Below are 25,885 nucleotides of genomic sequence, written 5' to 3' on the forward strand. Positions count from 1 at the left end.
CAGTGTTAAAAATTATATTGCAATGCAGATGTTAAATAACTGAATTGGTTTCTGTATTGGGAATATCTAGCCCATGCACAAAGCCTTTAAAATACAACAGCAATCACAGAAAAATGGTATTTTGGTGGAATTCTGGCCCTTTTCACCAAGCAACAGGAACGTGAATCAACAAAGCTCAAGCTAAAATGCCTTGTTTTGTGAAAACAGCTCAAGACTTTTGGCTTTTAGAGAGGGTCCTAAAGCCAGCAGTACATGTAAAACGTCATGATTTTTAAAATGTGACAGATTCATAGTATTTGTGTGGTAATGTGGTCTAGTGGGATGATGAGGGCAAAAAGCCAGGAAGCCTTGATCTATAATCCTGGCTCCAGTAAAGATCTGTGTGGCCTGAATGTCTTGGTTTTCCTATTAAAAAAAAAAAAAAAAAAAAGAAAAAACACACCCCAGTGTTTTCTCCACATATACCACACAGTTATTGCAAAGATCAATAAAGAATTGTACAATTGTGTTCCTCTCATGTTTGCAATTTTATGCAACACTAACACGCAATACAACAACCAACCTAGATTATTCTGTTGAATAAGCAGGTCTGGACATTTCTGCCTGCCATTCTAAAATCCATGCCCTGCAATTCAGTCTGATTAAGACAGAATGGTTTTGATTACATGCTCCAATATTTCAATTAAAAGCATTGAGAAAATATCTCATTGGTTAGTATCAGCAGAGGAGATGCTAGGCAAAAAGTTGTATCTGGGAAGCAAGTCTGTTTCAAAAAGGCAAGCTATCCACAGAACAGCATGAAATCCATTCTAAACTTTTGCTATTTTCTCAATTCTTTATATCCTGTAAAAAGCCTAGGATACAGAACACAAAATAAAGCTGGCTGCTGCTTATGTAAGAGATGGGCAAACACCAGAATCCTGAAAATGGAAACATGCCTTCCTACTTCTCTCCAGTGTTTGAATACTAGAAAAAGAAAACTCTGTATTAGGATTTTTTTAAATGTGTGTCAATTTTAAAAGTTTTAAATGCCTCACTCTAGTTTGCAGAATACCTCAGGAAACACCTTCTACACTCAGTGTTTAAGCTTTAAAAAAAAAAAACAAACAAAACCAAACCCACAAAAAAACCTAAAAAAAATCAGTTTAGTTAAAGGCATATAATGGTAGCCTATAGAAAATACTAAACATGTATTTTCAGTCCTACATATGTAATGATTTCCCATGCTTTTTCAGAAACCAAATCAGTAGTGGTGTTATTACAAACACACCTATTATGGAACTGTCCAAAAAACAGAAGGAAGAACCATCAATATAAAAGAACAATTATTTTGTGAAATCTGCATTTACATAAATCAAGACACATCACAATGCAAAACAAATCAGAAACAAACAGAATTGTCTGGAGTCTCCTGCAACTCCACTTCTCTCCTACAGCTAAAATGCTGCTCCAGAAGAACAGAAGTATCTAGAAATCATATTAATCCCCACATGCATCCCAACAGCTCAATCTAGAGACATGAAGTCTTTCATTTTAACTTAATTATATATTTTTAATGCTTGGAAGCAAGTTCACTTCAAAAGGTAAGTTTCCTAAATGACAGTACAGGGACACTAGGTTCCTAAAACATAAAGTTTTGGGGTTTTATTTTTTTAACTTACATTCTTGTCTCCTTCATTGACACAGATTTCATAGCAATATGCCAGAAGGATATCAATTAAACCAAGATATACATGATGACGGCTTCTTTTATCCAGAAGATAAGATTTATTTGTGAACTTTCTCAGCTGCTCTCTCTCCTCCTCAGAGAAGACAACTATAAAAAGTAAAAGGATAATTGATTATGAATTTAAAGGTGGCACATTCATTTTAATAGGTGGTAATACTACTTCAACAGTCTCTTTAAAAAGAAGTGTATAACTAATCACAAGTCACTCATCACTCAAGAAAAAGCCTAAATCATTCTTACTTGCATTTTTAACTTTTACTAAACTCTGATACATTCCTTTCAAAGTCAAGTTCTAGCCCTGCAATGTACTGCACGTACACACTGGCAATTTTGAACCCCTCTGAAAGTGCCAAGGATTTCTGTGGATGCCTGGGTATCTTATACAGAGATAAGCACACAATCAGGATCTGAGTAAACTGAAGTTTCTTAAGTCCACATTGTATGGGATAAAAATAAGAAAACAGGATAACAAAACCAAGTATTTTCTTACTGTAGAAAAGGGTAAGAACTAAAGAAATGGGGGGGGGGGGAGAAAGGTGCAATTCTGCATTTCCAAGCCTCATCAATTTCAACTCATGACCTAGGCATGATTTAGGAGCTTCATTTATGCTGCCTGATAACATCCTTCCAGTGTCTGGGGAAGATCAAAGAAAGATCAAAATCCTATTCCCACCAAATTTGGTACGAAAGCTGCATCTCCTTCCAAAGAGCTACAGCGTCCACCATCAGTGACCATCATATTTTGCTTATCTTTAGTGTACCTCATTAGTTAAGAATGGCTATACTGAGCCAACCCAAAGAATCTTCTCACCCAGTACTTTGTCTTTGGGATGCATAAGGAAGATGACAACAACAACGCTGCAGGCATGCTGTGACAATGCATCAAAGTATTTCTCTAGGAAACAGTGGTATAGACGTGGATAGCCAAGACTGAATATTGAATGGTAACCCTTCTGAAGAATACTTAAAACACTTCAGAAAGGATAGCAGAATTGCCTTGGAATAACAGTAGAGATTAAGTAGATAACTGACTAGAAGCCAGCCCTGTACAAACTCAAAGTAAATCAAGAAGCCATTTAGTACCATTAAAACAGCCAGAAGCCAGAGCTAAGAGATTTTCATCCAGGCTGCATGGAGTGCAGGCATTCCATCAACAGGCTCTGATTTACTAAAAAGGATAGATGTAGTGAGCATATTTCGGTCACACCACAGAAGACAGTTACAGGCACAAGGTGACTTGACAAGAGAAAGAAGTGTTACTAGCTTGACGGCTGATGCTTTGCTGCATTGACGAAGTCCCACTCCATGATTTGTTCAAGCACCAGTAACACTGGAACCAGCCTGAGTTTAAAATACCACTCGTCGTTGAAGGAGATTTCTCTGAGGACAAGCCTAATGCAGCACTCTTGTTACACCTTCAAAATAAACCTTAAGTGCTAGGGGTAGATACATGATGCACCCCTTAACTCATTGAATTTTAATTATTTATTCTTGAGGGGGACAAAACCAAACCCTTACAATTAATATCGAAATTTCTGTTCAATTATTCTTCTACCACCCCTTTTTTGAGTCACTATGTTCTGGCATACTTAGCTGTGGGCAGAACAAAGCTGTAGGCAAGATGTAGAAACTTAAAAATGTAAAACAATTAATGGTTAACACACTTAAGATGAGGATGTGATACTGGCCAAGCATTAATATGTTCATCACTCCTGATAAAGCACCTGAAAAGTCCTTGCTAGCCAGGCAGAGAGCTGGGAGAAGAGCCTTTGTGGCTCCCTGAGACAGAACCTTGAATATTGCTGAGCCGCCATCTTCCGCCAGCTTCATCAGCACTAACAACTTGACCTGGTAGCCCAACAATTCCTGCCCCAGCTAGGTTCCCTGTTTTTCCAGTTTAGGATTTTATATCTTCCATGTTGGTATCTTCCTCTGGAATCCTTGAGCTACTAATGATCCTGTCTCAACAATCCTACCTGTAATTTTATTATTTTTCTGCAGACTTTCTCACAGCTGTTTCTCAGCAGCGTGAGCCAAGGTCATGCAGCTGGGCATAACCCGTAATCCAGACCCCTGGACCCTTGGGCCACAGGCAGCTAAATCCCCGGGGGGATGGTGTGGGTGGGGGTCTGTCTGTGTGTTACAGCGTGGGTTACAGAAAGAAAAGGTTACAACTTCTAGTAAACCAAGTTCCTTTTTACACGCCTTGCCCATTCCTCTCATCCTAAGGATGATGATTGCAAGTGTGCTTATAGATGTTTTTCCTCAAACATTGCTCATCATCATTTTACACAATCCACATTCTCAGGGATACAATCAGCCTATAAGACATGTGGTCGTCTTTATCCTAGGAGCTTTCTACAAGCTTTCTAATTTTATGACATGTTTTGAAACAAGTATTTGTGATGCCAAAGGCACATACATATGCACACACCTCATCTCAAGACATAAAATTACGAATTAGGAAAAACATTTTTGAATGTTTCTTCTTTATGAACTTTTAAAATGTTTCTATCAGCTTCATAACCATGAAATACTTGATTTAAATTCCTGTGGAAACTTCTTGATGAGCTAAACATTTCTCTGGAGTCAAGCCAGTCTCCGTTTATTTACAAGCTCCCACAAAAAGAAATTCCAGCTTTTATATCATCTTGAGAAAGCCAATCTCTTCCACTTGCTATGATCTAGTAAAAAGTGACAATTCAGAAAGACTGTGGCAATTCTAACACTGTTTTTCTGTTAACGCAATGCAGTTCAGTATTACCCCTTAAATCACAAATATAGATGATGTATCTATATTCTATCAACAAATTTCTTTATAAGTTCTTAAATCGCATTGATTCTTCAGTGAGTGACCTCTATCACTTGTATTAAAATTATCCATAAAACCATATGTGCAATGTTGTAGCATATTTGAAAAAAAATTAGTTTCTGAAAAACATAACATAAAACCACTTTGTAAGTTGCTACAGTAGGGTGGGTTTAATGAGGTATCACAACAGGGTGTTTACAGTTAGAAGAAGGGCCAACTGGAAAGAAAAAAAAGCATTTCCAGTTTCAGCTAGCTTTCACTAGAAAACCCTCTCGTTGAGTACAACACAATTTATTATAAAATAATATGCAAGTGGCACTCTCACCCTGAACAGAAGCACAAAAGAGGAGAGGTGAAACTGAAGCTAAAGATGGAAAAGAAATTGTGAAAAGCAAACAGCCAAAAGCCTGTTAGCAAAGACTACTACAGCAGATCAGATTCATAAAGCTTAAAATCACTTCTCATTACTACAGTAATAAAGAAATCTGTTACAAAGAAGCTAAATAATTCCTTCAGAGCACACAAGAATCAATCACAGAGAAAACACCTGTTAAACAGTTATGCCAGCACTCTCACATTTCTAGGCCCCCTCAATGTGCTTGCTACAGTTAGCAGTCAAGATGCACACGTATCAGGAATGCAACTGCTCCCCTTCAGAAACTCATTATATTCAGTACTGGAGCCACTACCGAGAATCCACTCTTCTTAATCTGCAACTGCAACCTGAAGTTTGTTTTTGTCTCACAGCTGATCAAAATTAAGCTCTCTTATCATCAGAGATAAGAAACAGTCCAACACTAAGAGCAAAAAAAAATTACCTTTTAAAGTTTTACTAACAAGTATGTTGGATTCCCTACAATCCACATTCTAGAGGAATACGTAAATGTGAACCACACTTCCCTTCTAAGTAGAAAGCAAAGAAACTCCTAGTGAAGTTCATGAAACATATGAGATCAAGTTTTCTTCCTCTAAAATGCAAACTCTCTAAAGCTTCATAACATATACAACTGGACCATAAACACAGAAATTGCAAGTCTACTGGAGACAGCAAACAAGACATAGACTAGACAATTCCCAAAGGTAAATGTAACAAGATGTTCATTAACTCGCTGCAAAGTGCCAGGTGTTCTAAATAAAATTTATCTCTCTGGAGAAAATATTTCCATTTTACAAATAAATATCTCTCCATTTCTTAAAGTTTTTGAAAAATAAATTATCCAGGCCTGAAAGTCATTATTAACACATCAAAACCACCACCTACTTTTTTCTCCCAAATCAAAAATACAAGTACAAAGTATAAGATTAAACAGAAGTAGTAAAACTGTAATTACATTTTCTGCTATATTAAGCCTGTACACTTGCATTACCAATGTTTTATCTAACAATGTGTACAACAATATTAATCTAATGCAAAGCAGCATCTGCTGCTACTTATCAAGTACTAAATTTGCAAGTTTTCCTTAAGTTTGATTTTAAAATGTTTTGTACATTTGTCAGTGCCAAAATCACGCTGCTTCTAGCCACAGTATAACTGTGTGTATTAATATATGCAGGTCTAAAGGAATCAAAACAAAGTTACTGTTAGATGATACCACAGAGATTACCCTTACTTTTTAATCATCTCCTTTACTTACTTTAAACTAGCCATTCCTCGTGTTAAAATAAACATGTTTCAAATTGTCCTTCAGTCCCAACTGTCAATGAGGTACAGTTTAATCTCTAAAGGGGAGGATGAGGTCTGACAGCTAGAGGGTGTTTTGTTACGGTCTTACTGATATTTTATACTGCCAATCACACCACTTAACTCAAGCCAGTGTAAGATCTGTATCTCAAAACTACTATGCCACAGTTCCAAATGTGTTAGAGGTACTTAGATAAAATGTGCTATCTAGACAGATAGCTGACTCAGTGGTCAGACTCAGAAAATTACAGAAAAGTATAGGTCAGGAAATACCTCTGATACAGCTGGTCTATGCTTCTGGTGAAAGCAGAACCTTGACTTATGGTCCTGTCAAGCCAAGTCTTGAATTCCACAGCTATCTTGAAGGACAATAACCGAGCAGAACTGATTCTCCCCCCCCACCTTTTTTAATGTTAACTAAAATATTATGTTACAATATTAAGGTTTTTAAATGTGTACCTCTATCCCTGTAAATTAAGGAATGAGCAACACCGGATAAAGGAGCAGATTAGTCAGCAGAGAGCAGATTAGTCAGCAATAAAGTTAGCTATTGATTTTAATCAGTAGTAAACAAGTCTCTTCTTTTCAAGCTCTTCCTAAGACATTGAAAGAGGAAAGGTAGCACTACTCTGACTAGAAAGATGCCCAAAGGCTTTGCTCAGAATCAGCACCTTCCCCAGTGCTAGATACTGCCTTAAAAATACTTGGTAATAATACTGTAAACTTAAACAAATAATGGAACTAATAAAGCTGATTTTCTATTGATTTGTCTCTTGTGCTTGAAGTTGTTGCTATCTGATAAGGTATGAAAGGTTACTGAAACCTCCACAGTGCTGACATGCTGATAACATCTCTTTCCTGTATGGACTCTACAACATCTAAAAAGATGGCACTGAGAAGTCAATAAAAGCACTCTTTCCCCTGTACAGGGTCCATTTCTGCAGAACTTGTAGGAAGTGGCCATCTTTGAGACCCCCTAAAGCTCTGTCAAGGACACTGTGATCAGACGAGCCTCAGTTCTTCAGGCAGTGACCTACAAGTCCTAAAAACACAAAGCTGCCTTCCTCTGCACACCTATATTCACTCTAAACTATGATCAGTCAAGTCTGGTTTGTTCATCCCTCCCTTTTCTTTACAATTCTTCCACTCAAATTTTAGCTCCTTCACAAGTATCTTTTCTTCCATGTCAAGCTTCCACCCTTCTCTAATTCTCAAATCAACATTTACAGCACATTTCCTCCATACCACTCTGACCTTCTTCCTCCAGACATTCTCCATAAAGTCATTGGACTTGGACAGTCTTTCCTGGATATCACAATTTCCTTTATACTAATTTTTGTCATTATTCTTTAACAAATGTACAGTTCCTATAAACCATACCAAAACCATACATCATTCTTTCTTCCATGTCTTACTGTTCTTGCCTTTTAAAATCTGAGATACTTTACAATAGAGACCTATCATTTATATGTTAAGGATTTTGCATGAATAAACAGCAACTTTTCCTCACGTGAAAAATATTTGCTCTGCAGCAGAAGAGTGCCAGGAAGGTACACATGCTGCAAAGGCCCAGAAGACTGAGTAGGCAGACAGGTAGGCAGAAAAATTGCAGAAATCTGATAAAGAAGAAAAGTAAGCAACTAATCTTAAACTTATGAATCTACCAGTAATGGTATATAATTAAGCAGAGCCCTACTGAAAGGTGGATCTTTAAAAAGAAACTGCTTTTCATTCTATAAAGAGATCAGAAAGAGAGAATGGTCACTGGTAAGCATGATAGGTTACCGTAAACAAAATAAACTATCCCTGGAGCATATAAATGTTATATGAAATACATATGTCAGCCTGAGCCTTTGAAGATTATTGTGTTGCCTAAAAAGGAGTTTTTACAGTTGTGCAATTTGAAGTAGAATAAAAATGAACTTTTAACTAAGTTGAATGTGACTGTTAGAAAATACAAAAAACCTTTCATCTGGAATCTGTAGAAGCAAGACTCTAATGAAAACTTCAGCAACAGCAGCAGAAAGCAAGCTTTCTAAAAGTTTTATTCCCTTGTGGGAAAGGCTGTGCAATTAGTTAGGCTTTATGGAGTACTACTTGACTTGCATTAGACATTGTAAGTGTGAACAAAATCTGGGCCTTCAGCTTTAGAAAATGTCCACTCCAAAAATGGTATTTTGCTAGAAACATGATGGTGAAACCTGCTCTCTAGTGTATCTTCCGGTTCCTCAGCCATACTTCAAAGGCAGTAATCTTAGCTGCCTGGTGGCTAACAAGCCTAGGGGGAAAATAAACAAACAAAAAAACCACAAAGGGCAAGAAGAGACAATACACAGTAAAATGTAAAAAAGGACAAAAGAAAGAAGAGACACTTAGGACAATAAAAGAAGAAATGAAAAAAAGAAAGAACACGCACACCATACACAGAAGCTGGAGGAAAAGTAAAAAGGTTAAATAAAAATAGATTCAAGGTAAGGACAGAGGAGAGCTGAAGACTTTGCATCCTAATGAGAAGAGCTGATCCAAAAAGAAAAAAATCTGGTAATGAAACATTAAAAAAACCCTGATGATGTAAAAACAAAAGAGAGAATAATCGGGGATGAAAGTAAGAGCAGTAATCAACAAAACAAAATCTTCAGTTAATTGTAATGCCATACAAAAAATAAAACAATCCCCACAACCCCAAAACCAAAACAGCTATCTGTATTTCTAATTACTCTTTGTAGCCGAAGACATTATAAAGACAAAAGTAATCAAGTTTTTGGTTCCAAGAAACCAAAGAAGATAAAAACCAAAAGGACATCAATACAAATCAGCAAAAGGAAGAAACAAAAAAATAGTTCTCTTGGTTCAGTGTTTCTGAATAAGAAAATACACTTTTAAAAAACCTGCTAATTTTTATGTCCCTTTCCCACACTAAACTCACTTTTCCATGTAGTAACTTGACGAGTCAGTTCCCAATGACATTCCTGATTCCACAGACACTGTGTAGGCGCGAACTGTCCTAATGGCAGCAGTAACAGAGCACAAAATACAGGGACTCTAAAGGTACCAGGTGTCAAATTCTAGTGCCAGTACCCCAATATTGTGGTGGCCTGTACTGTAATCCACCATCAGTTTTAACATTAGCATTCCTACCTTCTTGTCTTACCAGTCAGTTTACCCTCAATAAACAACCCTCTAAACAGATACACCATTTCATGTTTGAGGGTAGCAGACTTCCCCAGTACGAGATGCTGCACATCTGACAGCACACGATTTCCGTCGTATCTCTCCGTTTCCATCTTCTTGTGTAACAGCTTTGGACAGCACGTTTTATCAAGAACACAACCTTCATTCACACAGGACAGACAAATGTTTTTGCAAGCTGGCCATGGCAGTACACCTACCATGAGTTGTACACGTTTTAAACATCCCAGTATTTGAGGTCTCTTTACAAGCTGTATGCTTGGAAGTCCTCATCATAGAAGATGATGGAAATTACCTTATTGTAGATGCTTTCCTTAACACAAGACATGAATTTGGAACTCAGGAAGAGTAAGAAATCTGTGTACTCTTCATTTTATGCCTCTTTTCCATAAGCAATAAAAAGAAACCGCATGAAGGTTTCAATCCCTCCTCCTTTATGCCCTTAAACAGGTTCAAAAGTAAACAGGGGACATATTTATCTGATTTTTATAATAAAAAAGGTTTGACCTCACACCTACCTGCAGGGGGATACACACATACACAAGCTCAAAGAATCACCACACATCACTTCATAAAACACCCTGAAACATACTGCAATACGTATAACGTTCGTGCCCCTAGAGCTTCTGTGCTTGAGTACCCTTTGGCTTTTTGTAGCTAAGCACTAGTCTTCAAAGGCTTCTTACTACAAGCATACCCTAATACCAATGACAGCCTCCTTGTCCTTCCAGCTGTATAGCACACCTTCGCTTAATGCAGCCAGAATTCTCCCCAGTTCTAGTGGAAATAACATAAAATTTCTCGAGTAGCAAAGAAGGTCCTTCACTTAGCACAGTCCTTGTTTCTTTTATGTGCCTTTTCTATGTCACTTCCACTTCACTAAGCATGCATACTGGAATACATATTAAAGCAGACATGCAGTCAAATTGCATTCAGCTTGTGAGAATTCCTGAATCTGTAACTCAGATTAGCCAGACCATCCCTTTGATTGGATAAAGCATAAAAGCAATATAAAACCATAGGGAACTCATCCTATTGAGGATCAGATTCTGGGTCCAAAAGCCTGGACCCACTTTCTGCCCTTTTGTATTTCCATTCATAAGAGACCTTCAAGTGGAACCTGTACTCCCTCTCATGGTGGTTTCTTTCACCACAGTTCACTCAGGTTTAGGAACCTCCAATGGTTTCAGATCCACATTAGCCACTTGCCATCCCCAGCCACTGTTGCCATTCAAACAGCTGTAACCATGTTGTCAAAACTGAGGTCTTGCTAAGGGAAAAGGTGGGTGGTTGTCATTAACATAACCCAAATACCAGATAGCCTCTTATGTTACTTAAATTTCCCCAAGATCCACAAAACTACATGCTCTTCATTCAGCCATACAAAGGCTGGACTATTTTTTTTTTTTATCATCCTTATTAAATATATGCCTGTTATAACAAATGATTTAGAGAAAAGATGATCCTTTATGCAGTCCCATTTTCTGTGTAACTTGCATTAGCAGGATTGCCAGGCTTTCAAGCTTTTGTTGTTGCCCCCAAAATGCAGCGGCATACGTATGTGTTTTTCTTCAGAATCTCAATTTGCAGTAAAAACATTATCAATAAAAATCATCCAGCAGCTCTTCATTTTTGTTATACTCCTTAACACAGGCAAACATTAGCAGTGTTTCATTTACTACAGAGTGAATGGATAAAAACAAACAAAAGAACCCCTCATCATTCTATTTTCAAGCCTCTTGTACCTTTGTCCAATGCTTTTTAAATCAAATGCTTACGAGGGATATAATTAACAATTTCTGGCTTCAGAGGCTGAAAAGAGACTAGTAATGAAGATCAGATTACATTCACAGTAAAATACATAACATTTACCCAAATTCCATTGTTCTGCCATAGAAAATGTGAAAGTGCAGGTATTATTAGTGCACTAATATTTGTTAAGAACCTCTGGTGAAGGGATTATCATTATCTACTGGAGTAATATCGGATTTTCATACTACATAGGAAATGAACAAAGGACAATAAAAGAATATGCATAATAGTAACTTGTAATGCTCTCTGCAATCACTGTGTACAGAAAGGTAATCTCAGTTATCTGTTAACAGTGCTGCTAGAAGGTCATCTACTAAACCTGAAACCATTCCTTTTAGTTTCTAAAAGCACACAAAGATTTTTCATTTGGAAAAAAGTCTCTGAGACCCATAAAAATAGCAGTAGAGTAATAAATGCCATGAACTTCTGTCACACTGTGTAAATAAAATAAAACATCCTACAGAAGACGTGTTCATCAAACAGAGATATTAGTACAATCTTCCACAGTTGATTCTTGGAAAACTTGCTGTGAAGTATCTGCACCTTATTTGGAAGTGGATACAAAAACCAGTTCTGAGTAATTTTTCCATTGAAAATACAACTAAGAAAGGGAGTACAGTTACTTGAAAAATCTGAAAAACGGAGGAGATAAGGACCAGCAACAAAGGACCCATTTTCTAGCTATTACTATCACTACACAAGGATAGGTTTGATTTGATCTCAGATGCCATGACTTACTGACACCGGCAGCTTCTCTGAAATCTTGGAAGATTACAGCATATCCTTAAAAGGGAACTTTTTCTTCATAGATACCCGAAATTCTAGAATGGCCTTCACGAACAGTTAACTCCAAAATTTGTTATGCAGACAAAAAAAAGATCACGCACTACACTAAATAACTAACACGTAAATGCTTAAGATGAAATGACCACTTTATAATATGTGTGCTCCACACACAACTGTCTCAAAGATTTCAGTATGTAACTGTCCATCAGAAAAAAAAAAAATTTTCTTCAAGGACAGCAGAAGTAACAGACTGCTCCTCTAAGAAGCACAGTTAAGACTGAAAATTGTAGGGTAAAACCATATTTCTTCCTTCAAGAACAATAACCTAGAACATAACATAGCATCACAGCAATTATCATTCAAACAACAGGTGTGTGTATATATGTATGTTCTCACCAAATGTATGAGTGTCATGTTCCTGATGACTTTCTCCTTGTAAGGCTATCATTTTTTTACGAGCATCAACCCACCATGGTTTGTACTTTAAGACATGCTGAATAGCTTCATCTTCAAAAAAATCAGCTCTAGAAAAAAAAAACCAGAGTCATATGCTATTTATTTCAGTTTATAGTGTATGTGGGTATATTTTAATGCATGCATAGAATACACCTGACTTGGCTCCAGGCTATTTTCCATACCTTAGAAATACAACAAACCTGATCAGTAGCTGTACTTTGACTGAAAACCAGAAAATAATCATTATTAAAAGCATAAACAATATTCTCTTATCTTACAGTACCCCTTCCTTACCAGCCCCACCTTTCTTGAGTCACCCAGAAACATAGGAAATTGATGAGCTTGCAGCATGACATGAAGTAAACAAACCTGATTTCTTCTGGATCAATCTAAAGGAAAACATGCCAAAGAAAAGACTTCTCAGAGAACGTCACTGGCAGCAAATGTGATTTTACTGGGAAGCTCTCCCACTTTAAAATTGCGTATACTTTGGAGAGGAAAGGTATGCAGCTGAAGGGCAAAGATAAAGTAGGGCTAGGGACTGACTTTTAGGTAAACAAAGGCATGCTGTAGCAAGGTGGAAAAAGAAGAGTTGTACATGAATTCTGGAAGAGAGATTACCTCCATCTCAGCACAAAGCCACTACGGTAAAAATCTCAATATAGTAATTCTGGGAGGATTTATACTGAAGGATTCAAGTTCTAAGCCTCCTCTTACCATTTTAGCTTTTTCCTCAAGCCAAACAATAGTATAAATACTGAGAACTGAAAATAATGCAGGAAATTTCTTAATACCTTCTTAATCATCATACAAAACCTGTCCAGTCTACTGTGCACAGAACGTAAGCTCTCACACCAATAGATTTCTTGATGCCTTCCTTCAGTGTCTTTATAAAGTAACTTAAAGCTATCAGCCAGTGTACGTTTTCCTCATAGGCAACAGAACACTTCTGTTTGCTCCCAGAGCTGTCCTTCTCATCAGGGTACACAGAAAAACAATTTTTCTTGAAGAAAGGTTGGTATCATCTGTTCTGAAGCATCCAAAACACAGCCATTAAACTACATGGTTGTAGCTCATCTACCAGGCTAGAACACAGGGTCTAAGATGGAAACTTACAATTACTGTACTTTGCATCACATTATAGGCTACACACTACTTCAGTTCTAGTGAAATGTACTTCCAAGTGATGTTTCAAGCAAGCTTTTCTAATTTCTATATGCTACGGAAAGACATGCGGCTGCCTCTGAAACACCTGATGGGGGAAAAATTCAAAGTTTGTAAAGATACCTTCTGAAACAACTCAAAATGGGTTAAGTCTACCTCTCCCCAGCAAAATACACCGCAAGTACTAATTCTCCCTACTGGGGACTACACTCTTCTCCCACCAAATCAAGCTTGCAGGAATCACTGTATCAATAGATCTCATGGCTTCAACTTAGTTTACTTATCTGGAAGTTTCTGAACCTAACCTGACCTGAAATGCTCCAACGTGAAAGGCACGAAGAATCACTTCCACCTTCATTACACAGGATGAAGCACAAAGAAATACAAAGTCTTGGTTTGGAACTTTTCCTCATTCTGCTGTAAAAAAGGTTTCATGTGAAAAAGGCAAAAAACTAAGTGGCCTAGACAAAATCTTCATAACTTCAAAACTCAAATTTACTTCCTCATAGACCAGAATGGTTCAGTTTCCCGCCTTGTTTCAGAGGGGGAAAACAAAGTTCTGACACCGACAACCCAAACTGCTGGCAGGGACTGGCTATTCAGCCACTGAAGAGGTGAACCATGAAACCTTCTGCAACAGTTCACAGCAGCCCCTGCTTGAATACAGACTTAAGCAGTAATTAAACAGTAGAGTAACCCCAAAACAGATAAGCAAGGTCTTGTGTCAGTGTCACACTTAAGAATACCATCTAAGGCCTGCTGTGATGAGACAAAGAAACAGACAAATAAAAAGTAAAGTTATTATTTCCAAAAGCGATCTCAAACCCAGTAATTTAAGAAAAGAAAAAGTGACTATATTTCAACTGAGGTAGTTTTACTTGACCAGGTGAAGTAAATCAATACTCACAGGTAATGATCAGGCTCAAACTTGGCAGCCTCAGCTGCCAGGCGTTTCCTCCTACGTTCATCTACAGGAGTTTGGTCTGGATCCTTAATGTCAATAACATCACTGAGTTCATCCTGCAAATGGAACAAAAATTGTATGACCAAGTCACAGGTATGATATACAAGAGGAAGGATGCTTATCAGCATTGCTCTGAAATCCCTAGTTGCTCTTCAACCTCCCTTTCCAATCTTCCAAATTCAGGCTCTATTGTGCAAATACAACATCAAAATTCCAAGGAAATTCAATTACTTGAAGCTCCTTAGAATTCATGATACTATGAAGTCTATTCAGGCCGTTTTATCATAAGGCAGGCAGGTTATTTTGCATTATGATAGAATTTGCAATGTTTAACAAAAGCACACAACCACAACAAAGACAAGATAAAACCCACAGATACTGTTCCTGCAACTTTTGAGATTACCCTCGCACTCTGAAGTGGCCATACATTAATTAATGGGCAATTGCAGTGCCCTTTTAAGCATCAAGTAGTGGTACATTAATGCTGATGGGAAATGTACTTCTTCACGAGTTTCATGGTAATAAACTAGTGTATATACTCTAACAGAATGTAAATACTTTCTCCATAAATAGCAATCCTTCTGCTCCAAACCCTGAAAATACCACAGTTCATGCAATAATGAGTTGAGTTATATAATTGAGTTGCTTTAAACAGCTACAACTTAAATTGCTTAGAGTAAGAACACCACAAAAAATTAAGTTATCTACTATTTTAATAAAAGCTCTGTATACTACAAATATTGTACTACATAGCATGCTACAGGTTCTAGATTAGATTCAATCTATTCATGAATTAAAGAAACTGCTGAACACACAAGAGCAAAGTAACTGCATTTTAAAGCTCCTATCCTACCAATTAATCCTCAAAAGCAAATTTCAGTGCATCAGCATAACCCTAGCAAGTCCCACAAATATCAGGTGGGCAGACACCTTGAAGAGTGCACACTTCAAAAGTTATTGTCTTGTGAGAAAATCAAGTCTAAAATAAAAAGTACAAAGAGAAAATTACCATGAATTTCACAATGAAAAAAATTTTAATGTAACAACCATAACAGGACCTATAGATTAGCCAGCTTTATTTTAATTGACTAATTTCTTTTTAATTTAAAAATAAATAAAATTCATGGCATCTGAAATATACTGTACATTGATGTTAAATATGTTTGAAGTCAGAACAGAAGACAACACCAACTATAAAGCAAAAGCATTAACAGCAGACTTAACAGCCTGTAGACTGTTTGCAGCTTGCTAGAACTGTTCACCTGGCACATGGCCTACTTCATACAGGCCTTTTTCTCCGTGCCTTCACATGCTAGCGATAGCAGCCCACTTCCAGAGGCCAAGGACCCCATTCAGCCCTTTCCTCTAACACTGAAACTACTGCAGAAACAGGTTGGCCTGGTGACTCTGCAACACGATTAACTCAGTCTTGACCACCCCCCACTTCTACAGGAACAAGGATTTGCCTGTACTACTACATGCAAAAGCAGTATATTCTTAGTCACAGAATGGGATAATAGAGAACAGTTACCGAACGATCCCCTCCTGACTATGACAGGAGCCAGGAGGCCTCGCCAACAAGAAAGTTACCCAGAACTTTTATGATAGGAAAAGACAAAAATGCACCTACCTGCAGCCGCTGGAACACCCCTGACCGCAAATTCCCAAATCCGTAACGGTACTGTAGTGGTAGAGTGCCTTCTGCACTTTCTTTGTAAGGGGTCTGCTCTATTTCCCAGTCAAATTTTTCTTCCTCCTCCTCAGACAACTCAGCAGAGGCAGCTGTATATATTGCATGGTCAGAGAAAGAAAATTATTACATAGAAAATATATATGATTTAATAGAGAGACAAACACTGATAACACAATAACCCTTTCTCATTTTACTACATCTTTTAAGAAAACTCATACAACACTGGGCCATACGGGCAGATGCTTACATCAGTAATCCAAAGGTCCTGCTCCAAATTCTCCAACTCTCAAAAACAAAGACCAGGAACACTAAAGTTTTTAAGTATACTCCCGCAAAGACTGAAATTATTGTTCCACTGATTTCAACAAGATCAGAATTTGATGCTAAGAGAACCCTGACAGGAGCAAAGTGATGTTATCAATAATTTAAGAAAGGTATTAAAAAATTAAACACAGACAGTCAAACATTCTTGTCTGTTAAATAGTGATGTTAAGTCACCCACTGGAACCTGTGGTTTTAATTAGCTTCTACCATTTGAGCTAAAAGTCCAGCTGTGCTAGCTTGTAGTAAGCAGAAGACTCAAATGTGTGTGTATTATACAGCCACTAGAGGGGTACAAAGATCTGCAGAGGATTAGCATATGTTAAGCACATTTTGGAAAAATGTAAACATAACTGAGCCTATAAAGATGATATGTATATCACCTACAGCACATTTATTTCTATACTTACCCGTACTTTCAGATTAATTCACACCCTTCTCGTACCTCAGACTAGACAATAATAGAAATACTATATTTTTTTACATATATCACTATGTAGATCTAGAACTATTTCATTATGTACATGTATCACTAGTATAAGCAAGATTTTTTTGTCATACCTATCTCTTCAACTAAAGGTTTTGCTGATCTTGATTTCTTTGGTGCTAAGAGAGATGTCAGCATGTCCAGTCCCTCAAAATATTGGCCAGGAATCTCCTTAGGTAACCGAATTGTAAAAGTTCCTTAAAGGAAAGTCAGAATATAGTTAGTGCATTAAAATATCCAGACAAACAAAAATGTGCATTTTTCCTCTAACAAAAAAGGCTCACAGAAACTGGGACACATGCAGGTAGCATTTTATTATGCATCAATCTGCGCATGTTTTTAACCTTACTTCACAAGTTTCACAAAAATAAAAGATTTTAATGGTAAAGCATGAAAGAGGATATTTAACCAGTTGTGGCCTCTTGACTCACAGTGTATAAACACAAACCAACACAATACAAGCTTTATTTTATTTTTAATCCTTCTACCAGTCAAGCAACCAATAGAAGATCACAGGAAACTACATTCAGCAATCTGATTATTGTCTTAAGTCAAGCACGTAATAAAGGCTTTGCAAGCAGCAAATTATAGGGTTTATTGCTGTTTTTTTAAATGAATATATTAATTACAGAAGGTACATATTTTATTCCAGAAATACCTTCCACCTTAAAGTGTGGAGAAAGGTTAATGTCTTCTCTCTTTAGATGTAGCCAAGAGACTGTCTCAGGATTATCTCATTTCTACTCAGCACTACCTGACTTCTTTGCAGATTTACTAGACTAATGATCTTGCTACAGTAACATGTCTAGCCCCCCCAGGGCTTGAAGAGGACTTGTACATAATTTTTTCATTATTAGAACAGTTTCGAACACGTCCTCTGTGCCTAAGGATGGCCTAAGTATGTACTATATATCCTGAGCAAGATTTTTTTAGTACTGCGTAACACAAGAGAAACTTTACATTTATTCACAGTATTGTATACTTCACTGAAGTTCTACGCAATTCCAGTGGAGCAAAGTATAAATAATCAGAGAGTTAGTAGCACTTTTAATGGCACATTAATACTAATAATATTAACTAATACCTTTGTCTGTATTATAAGATGCTTTTTCTCTGCCATCTTCTACAATTCTTCCAGGAAGTGTCAATCTGCAGGCAAAAAATGAGATGCCTCAACGAACGCCTGACTAATTCCGCAACATAACATCTCAGCCTGTAAAAATGTAAGGCACATTCCAAAAGCAGCACAAAGGACTTGACTACATGACTCCTTTTGACAGTAATGGAAGTCATGCAGTTAAATCCCCATGTACTTCAAAACCTTTTTCCTAGCTATTGGCACAAGCAATCAGCATCTGAGATTGAGAAAATGTGTGACTCCTGGTTTCCCAGCTTGGATGAGGTCACAGCCACCACAAAGATGACACCCTTCGCACTTTGTGCAACACTTGGAAGATGCTGCAATTTAAAAACTTTAAGCTAACCCACAGTGACAGGAAATGAGAACTTATCCAGAGTTCTTGTATTGCTTACTCAGAATAACTAAGTCACTGCATTCTACCAGTCCACTAAAATCCCTTGTGGTCTACTAATGTATATAGGGGAAGCATGTCCAAGAATTCAGGAAGCAGAAAGTGAGACAGATTAATAGCTCATCAGCTCTTACATGGCAAAGGTTCTCTTACACTTAACACACATACTGAGATTGCTTCTTGTTCCTTTTCTATAGCGTAGTGGCGAACTTGCTATCTAGAGAAAAGATACAGCCTGGAACCTCACTTCCTACTGCCTCCACTCGCATGACTTTTCCCCCCGCTATGTTACTACGAGTGCATGAAAATCCATTCTTCACCAAATATGCAGTAGCTGGCTCTCAATGGGGAAAAGACACGCTTATTCTACACAACTTGCATACATCCAGAGAATTTTCATGCCATTTTACAATTAAAAATCTATTGTAAAGTAAAATTAGAAAAGTATTTCTTTAAACTCCCTTTAATGTGATTTAATGCCTAGAAACAAAGAGGCCAGATCCATAAAAACAATTCTTTGCATGAAATGGGCTGTCTACAGTTGACAATGTAAAAGCTGCAGATGAGGAATTTTCTGAAAGGACCAAAATAAAGTTCATTCTCTACTGACTTTTATTTATTTTATAAAGTTCAAATTTTTTTAAATCCTTCCACTACTTGCCTGAGAAAGTACGGCTTAGCATAAAATTTAAAATCTTCCCCTTCAAAATACACGTCAAACTCTGAAGCTCTGGCATAAGGTACTTTGATTATTATTGTAAGAAAATCTGGATCCTGGGTCAGTTCAAAAGCTGGAGTTATCATGATGAATCCAGCAGGAAAAGCAACCACTGGTTCTGCGGCCCTATCAAAACAGGAAAACAAGAAAAGATTATTGTAGTTTCGAATTTATGAGAGCAAATAGTGTCTCTTCAAAATTCTCTAAGAACATTTCAGATTCTCACAAAATTATCTTCCGCATGCTCAAGAAGAAAACACTCATGACGACAAAACAAAAAAAAGTGTTATCAAGAATTTGAAGGTACCACCTCTCTGCACCTTAATGAAACAATTGAACGTAAATGAATGCAAACATTTGGAGCACAGGGAAGCATCTATTATATTCTGCATAAAAAACACACTAAATTCAGTCCTAGAACTTGGCAGCTTTTCATAACTGTTGTTTATAATTTCACACATAGCAGATGTTACATCTTTACAGTTCATTAGTGAACCGATCACAAACCTCTATTAGAAAATATTGAAAAACAGTAATACTTCCAAAAAATTAGAGCTGTGTTTTATAATTCATACACATATTAGCCAAAATACAAGCAACAGATTCAGTACAACCCAAACAGATTACCTGAGCATACACACTAAGCATACTGCTCTTCACGTCAAATTTAATGCACAGTAAGTCAAAGATGCTCCTTTCCAGTGCGTTCATGACACATGAGCTGTCTGAACAGTTTAAACATGAGCAGTTGACACACTCAGGATGTCCAATGTGAACATGCTTACTATTTTGATCATTTGCAGGGTTTTCACAAATCTTGAAGAAGCATCCCAAAAACCTCACATTCCTTCCAAAGATTCAGTCAAAGAAAACATAAATAATACAGTAGTTGTAAGTTAATTAAATTACCTAGAGGATACCTGGGATCTCCTTCACCAAATGCTTTTAAGGACAGTTTAGAGGAACGTCCATCAGAACCACATGTATGTATATACATGGGCATGTGTATATATTTAGTATGAGAGAAGGAATTTACATAGTACCATTCACCTGATATACAACTTGTCTGACCCTTCAGTAGCTTCTAAATGCAAGATAATTCCTCAGACTTAACTTAGAATCCAGTTTGGGGGTGGGGGGTGGGGAGTTGTACAAAGGATCACATGCTTTTCAAAATTAACTTTTTAAGACAAAAATATTTTTACCAAAAAATGCAAAACAGAACTATTACCTGTGAAAGACCTACTTTTCACTGACTTCCACAGTTAACTTTATTAAACGTATCCCCATTCTTACAACTTTGTGAGCAAACATGGAGCATTAATCATTAATAGGGCTGAATTAACAGATGACCCATTTTTTCATTTAGGTAATTCATAGGAGTAATCTACTTCAATTGACAGGTATTAAAGTAGTGAAACTTCCCATTTCACCATATTAATTGATTCCAGGGCAACATTCTCACCCTTTCCAGGCTGAGAAGCTGCCATGTGTTTATCGAGTTGTAACTAGATAGGAAATACCTGGCTTGACGAACACCTGCAAACTGATGTACATTTCTGTGGACTTTCTTCATATCTATTTAAACACCACATACTGTCTAACAACATGGGATAAGAGAACAAAAATCCACTAGCTCATTTAGACCCTTCAAGGATGATACCCCAGCCTACATTTTTATCTTCCCAAATGTGAGGTTTGTAACAGTTAACAGCAGCCCCAAAGCCAGGCCCAGCCATTCCCGCTCTGAGCTCCTCAGCGTTGCTGCACTTTTGGCATCCCTGATGCAAATTAATGACCTCACACACTAACGTGGAGGTTCCCACACAAACCCCAGGTATTTCACAGCCCACAGCCTAGGAACCCTTGATATCCCTCCCACAACACCTCAATATTCAATCCCCAGCAGCACTAAAAATCAGGTATCCCAAAATAATTACGCTTCCCAGTCTTTTCTGTAAAAAAGACCGCAGTGCACTAGAGAAAAAAAACCAAACAAACAGCTCGCAGAACTGTTTCCGTCGCAGCAAAAGTGACAAACGCTTTGCTCTGCTTGCCCCCAAAGACACTACAGTAAGCCATCATTTCCCTCCGCTGCTCCTTAAACTGGCTCGAAACCCGACTTTCCAGCCCCACCGCGGGCCCCCACAAGCAGGAGGCCCGTCAGCCGTACCGCGGGACAAGCGGAGAAGCCGCTAAGCCCGCGGGGTAGGCGGTGAGGGACGGGACGAGCCGGGCTCCCACCAGCAGACCCGCACCACGGCCGAGGGCCGCGAACCACCACCCCCCCACCCCCGGGGCCTCTTCTGAGGGGAGAGAGCCCTTCGGGGACGCGGCCACCAGCGGGGAGAGCTCCGCTCCGCTCCCCTCAGGCCGTAGCCCGCCGGGGCAGCCGCCCGGCGCCACCACTCACCGCGCCGCCGGCCCGCTCGCCCGCCCTGCACCGCGCGTAGCCTGTGTGGCGCTGAGGCGGCGGACGCGCATGCGCAGGCAGCGCCGGCGGGGCGGGAACCGGCAGCGGCCGGGCCGCCTCCTTCAGGGTCGGCCCCGCTCGCCGCTGCCCGGCTTCGGAAGAGAACAGAAAGGGAGGAGACGTGAGGGGGTAGTACCGGCAAGTGAGCGGTTTCTCGGCCCGGGGGGTAGGCAGAGGGAGTCTCCGCCACCCCTCGGGTCTGGCCTTCCCTCACGTTCCCGGCACGGTCTGGTGGTGGTCGGGGCGCGCCGGGCCCCGCCGGCGAGGGGGACCCTTCCCTCCGGCCTCCCCGGCTGGCCTTATTTTTTAACAAAGGTGGTAATTTGGTGGGCCTGACGTCCTGGTTCAAGCGAAGTCCGACGATCTCAAGAGATGAAAGCGGTATTTGATAGGATCCTAACCCTCAACTACAGTCACCCGGATAGATCTACCGAAACGCTAGTCAGAGGACGGGGGCTGCAGCGTGAAGATTGCCTGTGTAGCTTCAGCTCTTCCCTCCTTCGCGATAGCTGCAGCCACACCTAAAACTGTAGGCATCTGACATGGCCAGACCCTGCTTCTTAAACGTGACAGGCTACTGAAAGTAAATCCTGTGTCTTGCAGCTTGGAATATAAGAAATGCTTCCGTGTAGAAGTAAAGCATACGGTGAGAACAAATAGCTCTGGAGAGGAGAGAATGAAGTTAAGAACTGAATAAACGGGAATAGAAGGTTTGGACCTAATGTAATTTAAATTGAGGTGGTAAGGATAAAATGATTTCAAGAACCAAAATATATTGGAGGGCTGCAGAAATAGAGTAAACTGAAGAGTGACCCCATAAGCGCTGTCAGAATAGGAATTCCCAATTACGTAAGTCTCTTCTAAGACAGTGGATAAATGCAAACAAGACTAACAATGTAGATAAGAGGCAGATCCTGATGAATCAAAAGAAATACAGCATTAAGGAGAAAATGCAACAAGAAGCTTAAAAAATTGCTAAAAGCAGAAAAGTTGGTTTAAAAGCCATAATTTACTTATCTTTAAGTACAGCATCTAATGTACAGTTAATCTGATTTTTCTGTCATTAGACCAGGAAAGTTATTCTGGTTCCAGGTAATTGTCTACATTTTTAAATGTTACTGATTCTCTTCCTCTCCCCGCCCCCCTCTGAAATGCAGTCAAACATTTCCTGGAGGGAAAAAAACATAGTTACATAACTTCTGCTAATGAAGTTTTAAAAAAACCAAACACCACAATCTTCCAGGCTGATAAAGATTGATTTTTCCTGCTGGAAATCCATTGAATATGACATCTCTTCATGAAAAAGCATCTTCGCTCTTGTACAGAACTGAACCAGCAGTTTAAATACTGCACAAAAAATAAATACTTGCTTCAAAATAGATCATTCTCCCCATTGATCTAAGATTGATGGATGGCTTTAATATTTGGCCTAAACTTCCTTGTGTCCCAGGTTTTACATGCAGAACTTGAAGATGCATGGCATATAAAATGCATCTTTTTATATTAAGAAGCTAATGACATCTAATTTCAGATGCTGATTTGACTTGGACCAAGGCCTTGATCAAGTCCTCGGAAACTTTTGATGCATTTCCAGAGAACTTCTGCCCTAATTAACTTTTGGACCTTACCAATGTAATCTATAGTAAGAATGTTGGACAGGAAGCTGAATTATGAACCAGCAGGCACCATCTTCTTTGTGTAAGTTCAAATTTACATAAGACAAGTCTGTGAAAGATAAGGAAGAAGTTTCATCAGAGAGTTTATTCTTGTCTAAGTGACACTTTTCCAAGACTGCCACAGAATTATTTTTTTAGAGTCTAAGAACTCCCAGCCTTTTTTGTCTGGTAATACTTTCCTTGTAAAAGAAATATTTATATGCTGATTTCAGTGAAGAAACTGGTGCGTCAGCCATTCTGCTTTTACATCCAAGTATGAAGGAGCCTCTCTAAGAAATTTGTATTGCTTTCTCCTGGAAAAAGCATACTGAGTTTTTTAGAACTGTAATGAAAAAGTTTTATTTAGAAATGTAGAAAGACTACTTTACATCTTTTGGTGCATGTTTCTGATGAAGAAGTGCATTTGGCTGCTCTATGTTTAATGGAGCACTGAAGAATAAAAACGCATTATCTACAATGTTTTGGGCAAGTAATCAGTAAAATTTGCTGTCCCCTTGAAACACAGAAGTGAAAACCAAAATATTTTGACTTCTTTTGTCTAAGTGGCCCAAAGCAGTCCTCCGAATCTGACACATTTTAATCTGAGTTTCCTTTCCCCATAGATTTGATTTTCCAGGAGTTTATAATCATGAACAGTTTCACCTACAGAAGTACTGTGTTCATAATACCATGATATTTTCATAGCTTTATTTTTGCTCTTTCCTCTTGCCATTTCCATTATCCAAAGATCATAAAGCTTCCTTCTCATTTTATTTCTCCAGAGGAGGGAAGGATCCTGGATCACAAAGACCTTCTGTGCTTTTTCAGGTAAGGGTAACAACATGGCTTTCTAGAGGCAGGGTGGTGGTCTTTATAAATTCAGGATCAAACTTGCAATAGTCTTCACAATTCTAAAATCGTAACAGTCAGGGATGTAAATATGTAATGTGTTTCTTGGCCACACCAAGAAACCACATTTTGTGGTGTTACCTGCTAGACAGACATCCGACTTGCTTTGACATAGGTGTACATAAAGTTTGCATGTGAGAGATCAAGTTATAGTTTAGCTTCTTAATGAGTGAAGGACATAAACTGTAATATTAGTAACTGTAACCCAGAGGCCCCAATGAACCGCTGTGAGAGCGTGACCTGCCACAGCTAAGCAAGAGAGTTCTTAGATCAGTGGCCCTTGGAGTAGCGCAGAGGCACGCACATCAGGTGTGGCACATGTTTGTGGCAAATGTGGTTTTTTGTGCTGAAGCAACTTTCAGGTTTTTAAACAGCTTCCTAGGGATCTGCTGTGGTCTCTTGTGTGTTAAGAGCCCTTGGAGTTGTTCAACTTACACTCCAGAAGTAGCATATAATCACCTGTTTTTGCTAGTCTGGAGTTTTAGCTCAGTTGTAGGACAGTGAATTTTTGAAATTTATTACTCACTAGATAGTATGTGGTATAATTTTCTTTCTATGCCTGGTCTGTAGAGGGTGTATTTCTGTTACAGCCCTGTTCCTGGAAACCTGGCTCTTCTAACCCAGTCATTTACTCTCACATTAAGTTACTTGAATCTTTGGCTGCTGCAGAAAACAGCACCTCTTACACAACCTTAGAAATTGTAATCCAAAAAGATAAAATTGACTAAGGCAGCTTCAATTCTAAGATTTTCTCAAAACATAACTATGCTTTCAATTAGTTCCTTACAGAGCTACATAAAAAAAAATTACATTATAGTACAGGCCTTTGAATTATTTGCCTTTTAATATATATGACGATGCCATGATACTGTGTCTGCAATACAAAATATGCTGAACACACTTGGTATTAATAAATTGCTTCAGGTCTCAAATATGTGGAGTTTTACTTCAGCTGGCTCTCACTATTGTTTCAGATCTAAGCCATCGGTTTGACTGAATATCTCAGTAGCCACTGTCACGTATCAAGACCACACATCGTGGCCAGTCCATTGCTTTGCCGCCAAAGTTGAACGCTTCAGAGAGTGCAGTGGATTCAGCAGCGCTGATTTGAAGCTGTGCAATGTAATTCTGTTTCAGTTCAGCAGTGGAACTGATTTTGTTTGAGCATGCACGCTGGTGGCACGGAAGAGTTGATATTTGCACAACTTAATTTGAAAGAAAATAGTGCAAGTAGGCAAGTAGGTGGGACACTACAGCATGTCACAGAAACAAGGGGGAAAGTCTCTAAAAATCCCTTAGGATGTTTTTCAGATTTCATAATGTTTACCTTGGTATTTTTATGCAGACATCGCTGACACATCTCCTATCTGTGACAAGAGATTTTATTGATAGTATAAAATGACACATTTGTACAGGCTGAGGATTTCACGGCGTTGCTACTGGTATTCATTTTTTTCTTCAGTATAAAGTTTGGTAGGGTTTTATTGTAGTACGTATATTCTCA

General features: G+C 38.5%; 1 protein-coding gene across 3 annotated transcripts in view; it reads right to left on the reverse strand.

Moving 5' to 3' along the window:
* SHQ1 (SHQ1, H/ACA ribonucleoprotein assembly factor) overlaps positions 1-21,828 on the reverse strand; it is a 55,234-nt gene extending 33,406 nt beyond the window's left edge. The window contains exons 1-8 of one of the 3 annotated variants that reach the window (XM_052778262.1): positions 21,758-21,828; positions 19,288-19,470; positions 18,179-18,243; positions 17,169-17,291; positions 16,224-16,375; positions 14,537-14,649; positions 12,406-12,533; positions 1,662-1,816 (exon numbers count right to left, since the gene is read on the reverse strand). In XM_052778262.1, coding sequence (XP_052634222.1) covers positions 1,662-1,816; positions 12,406-12,533; positions 14,537-14,649; positions 16,224-16,375; positions 17,169-17,291; positions 18,179-18,243; positions 19,288-19,470; positions 21,758-21,828 — 990 coding nt within the window. Of the gene's footprint in view, positions 1-1,661; positions 1,817-12,405; positions 12,534-14,536; positions 14,650-16,223; positions 16,376-17,168; positions 17,292-18,178; positions 18,244-19,287; positions 19,471-20,129; positions 20,363-20,387; positions 20,484-21,757 lie in introns of those variants that run through there. The other 2 variants (XM_052778263.1, XM_052778264.1) reach the window with 2 other exon arrangements.
* Between the last annotated feature and the right edge of the window lie 4,057 nt (positions 21,829-25,885).

This window comes from Harpia harpyja, chromosome Z (genome assembly GCF_026419915.1).
Source record: "Harpia harpyja isolate bHarHar1 chromosome Z, bHarHar1 primary haplotype, whole genome shotgun sequence".
NCBI lineage: Eukaryota > Metazoa > Chordata > Aves > Accipitriformes > Accipitridae > Harpia > Harpia harpyja.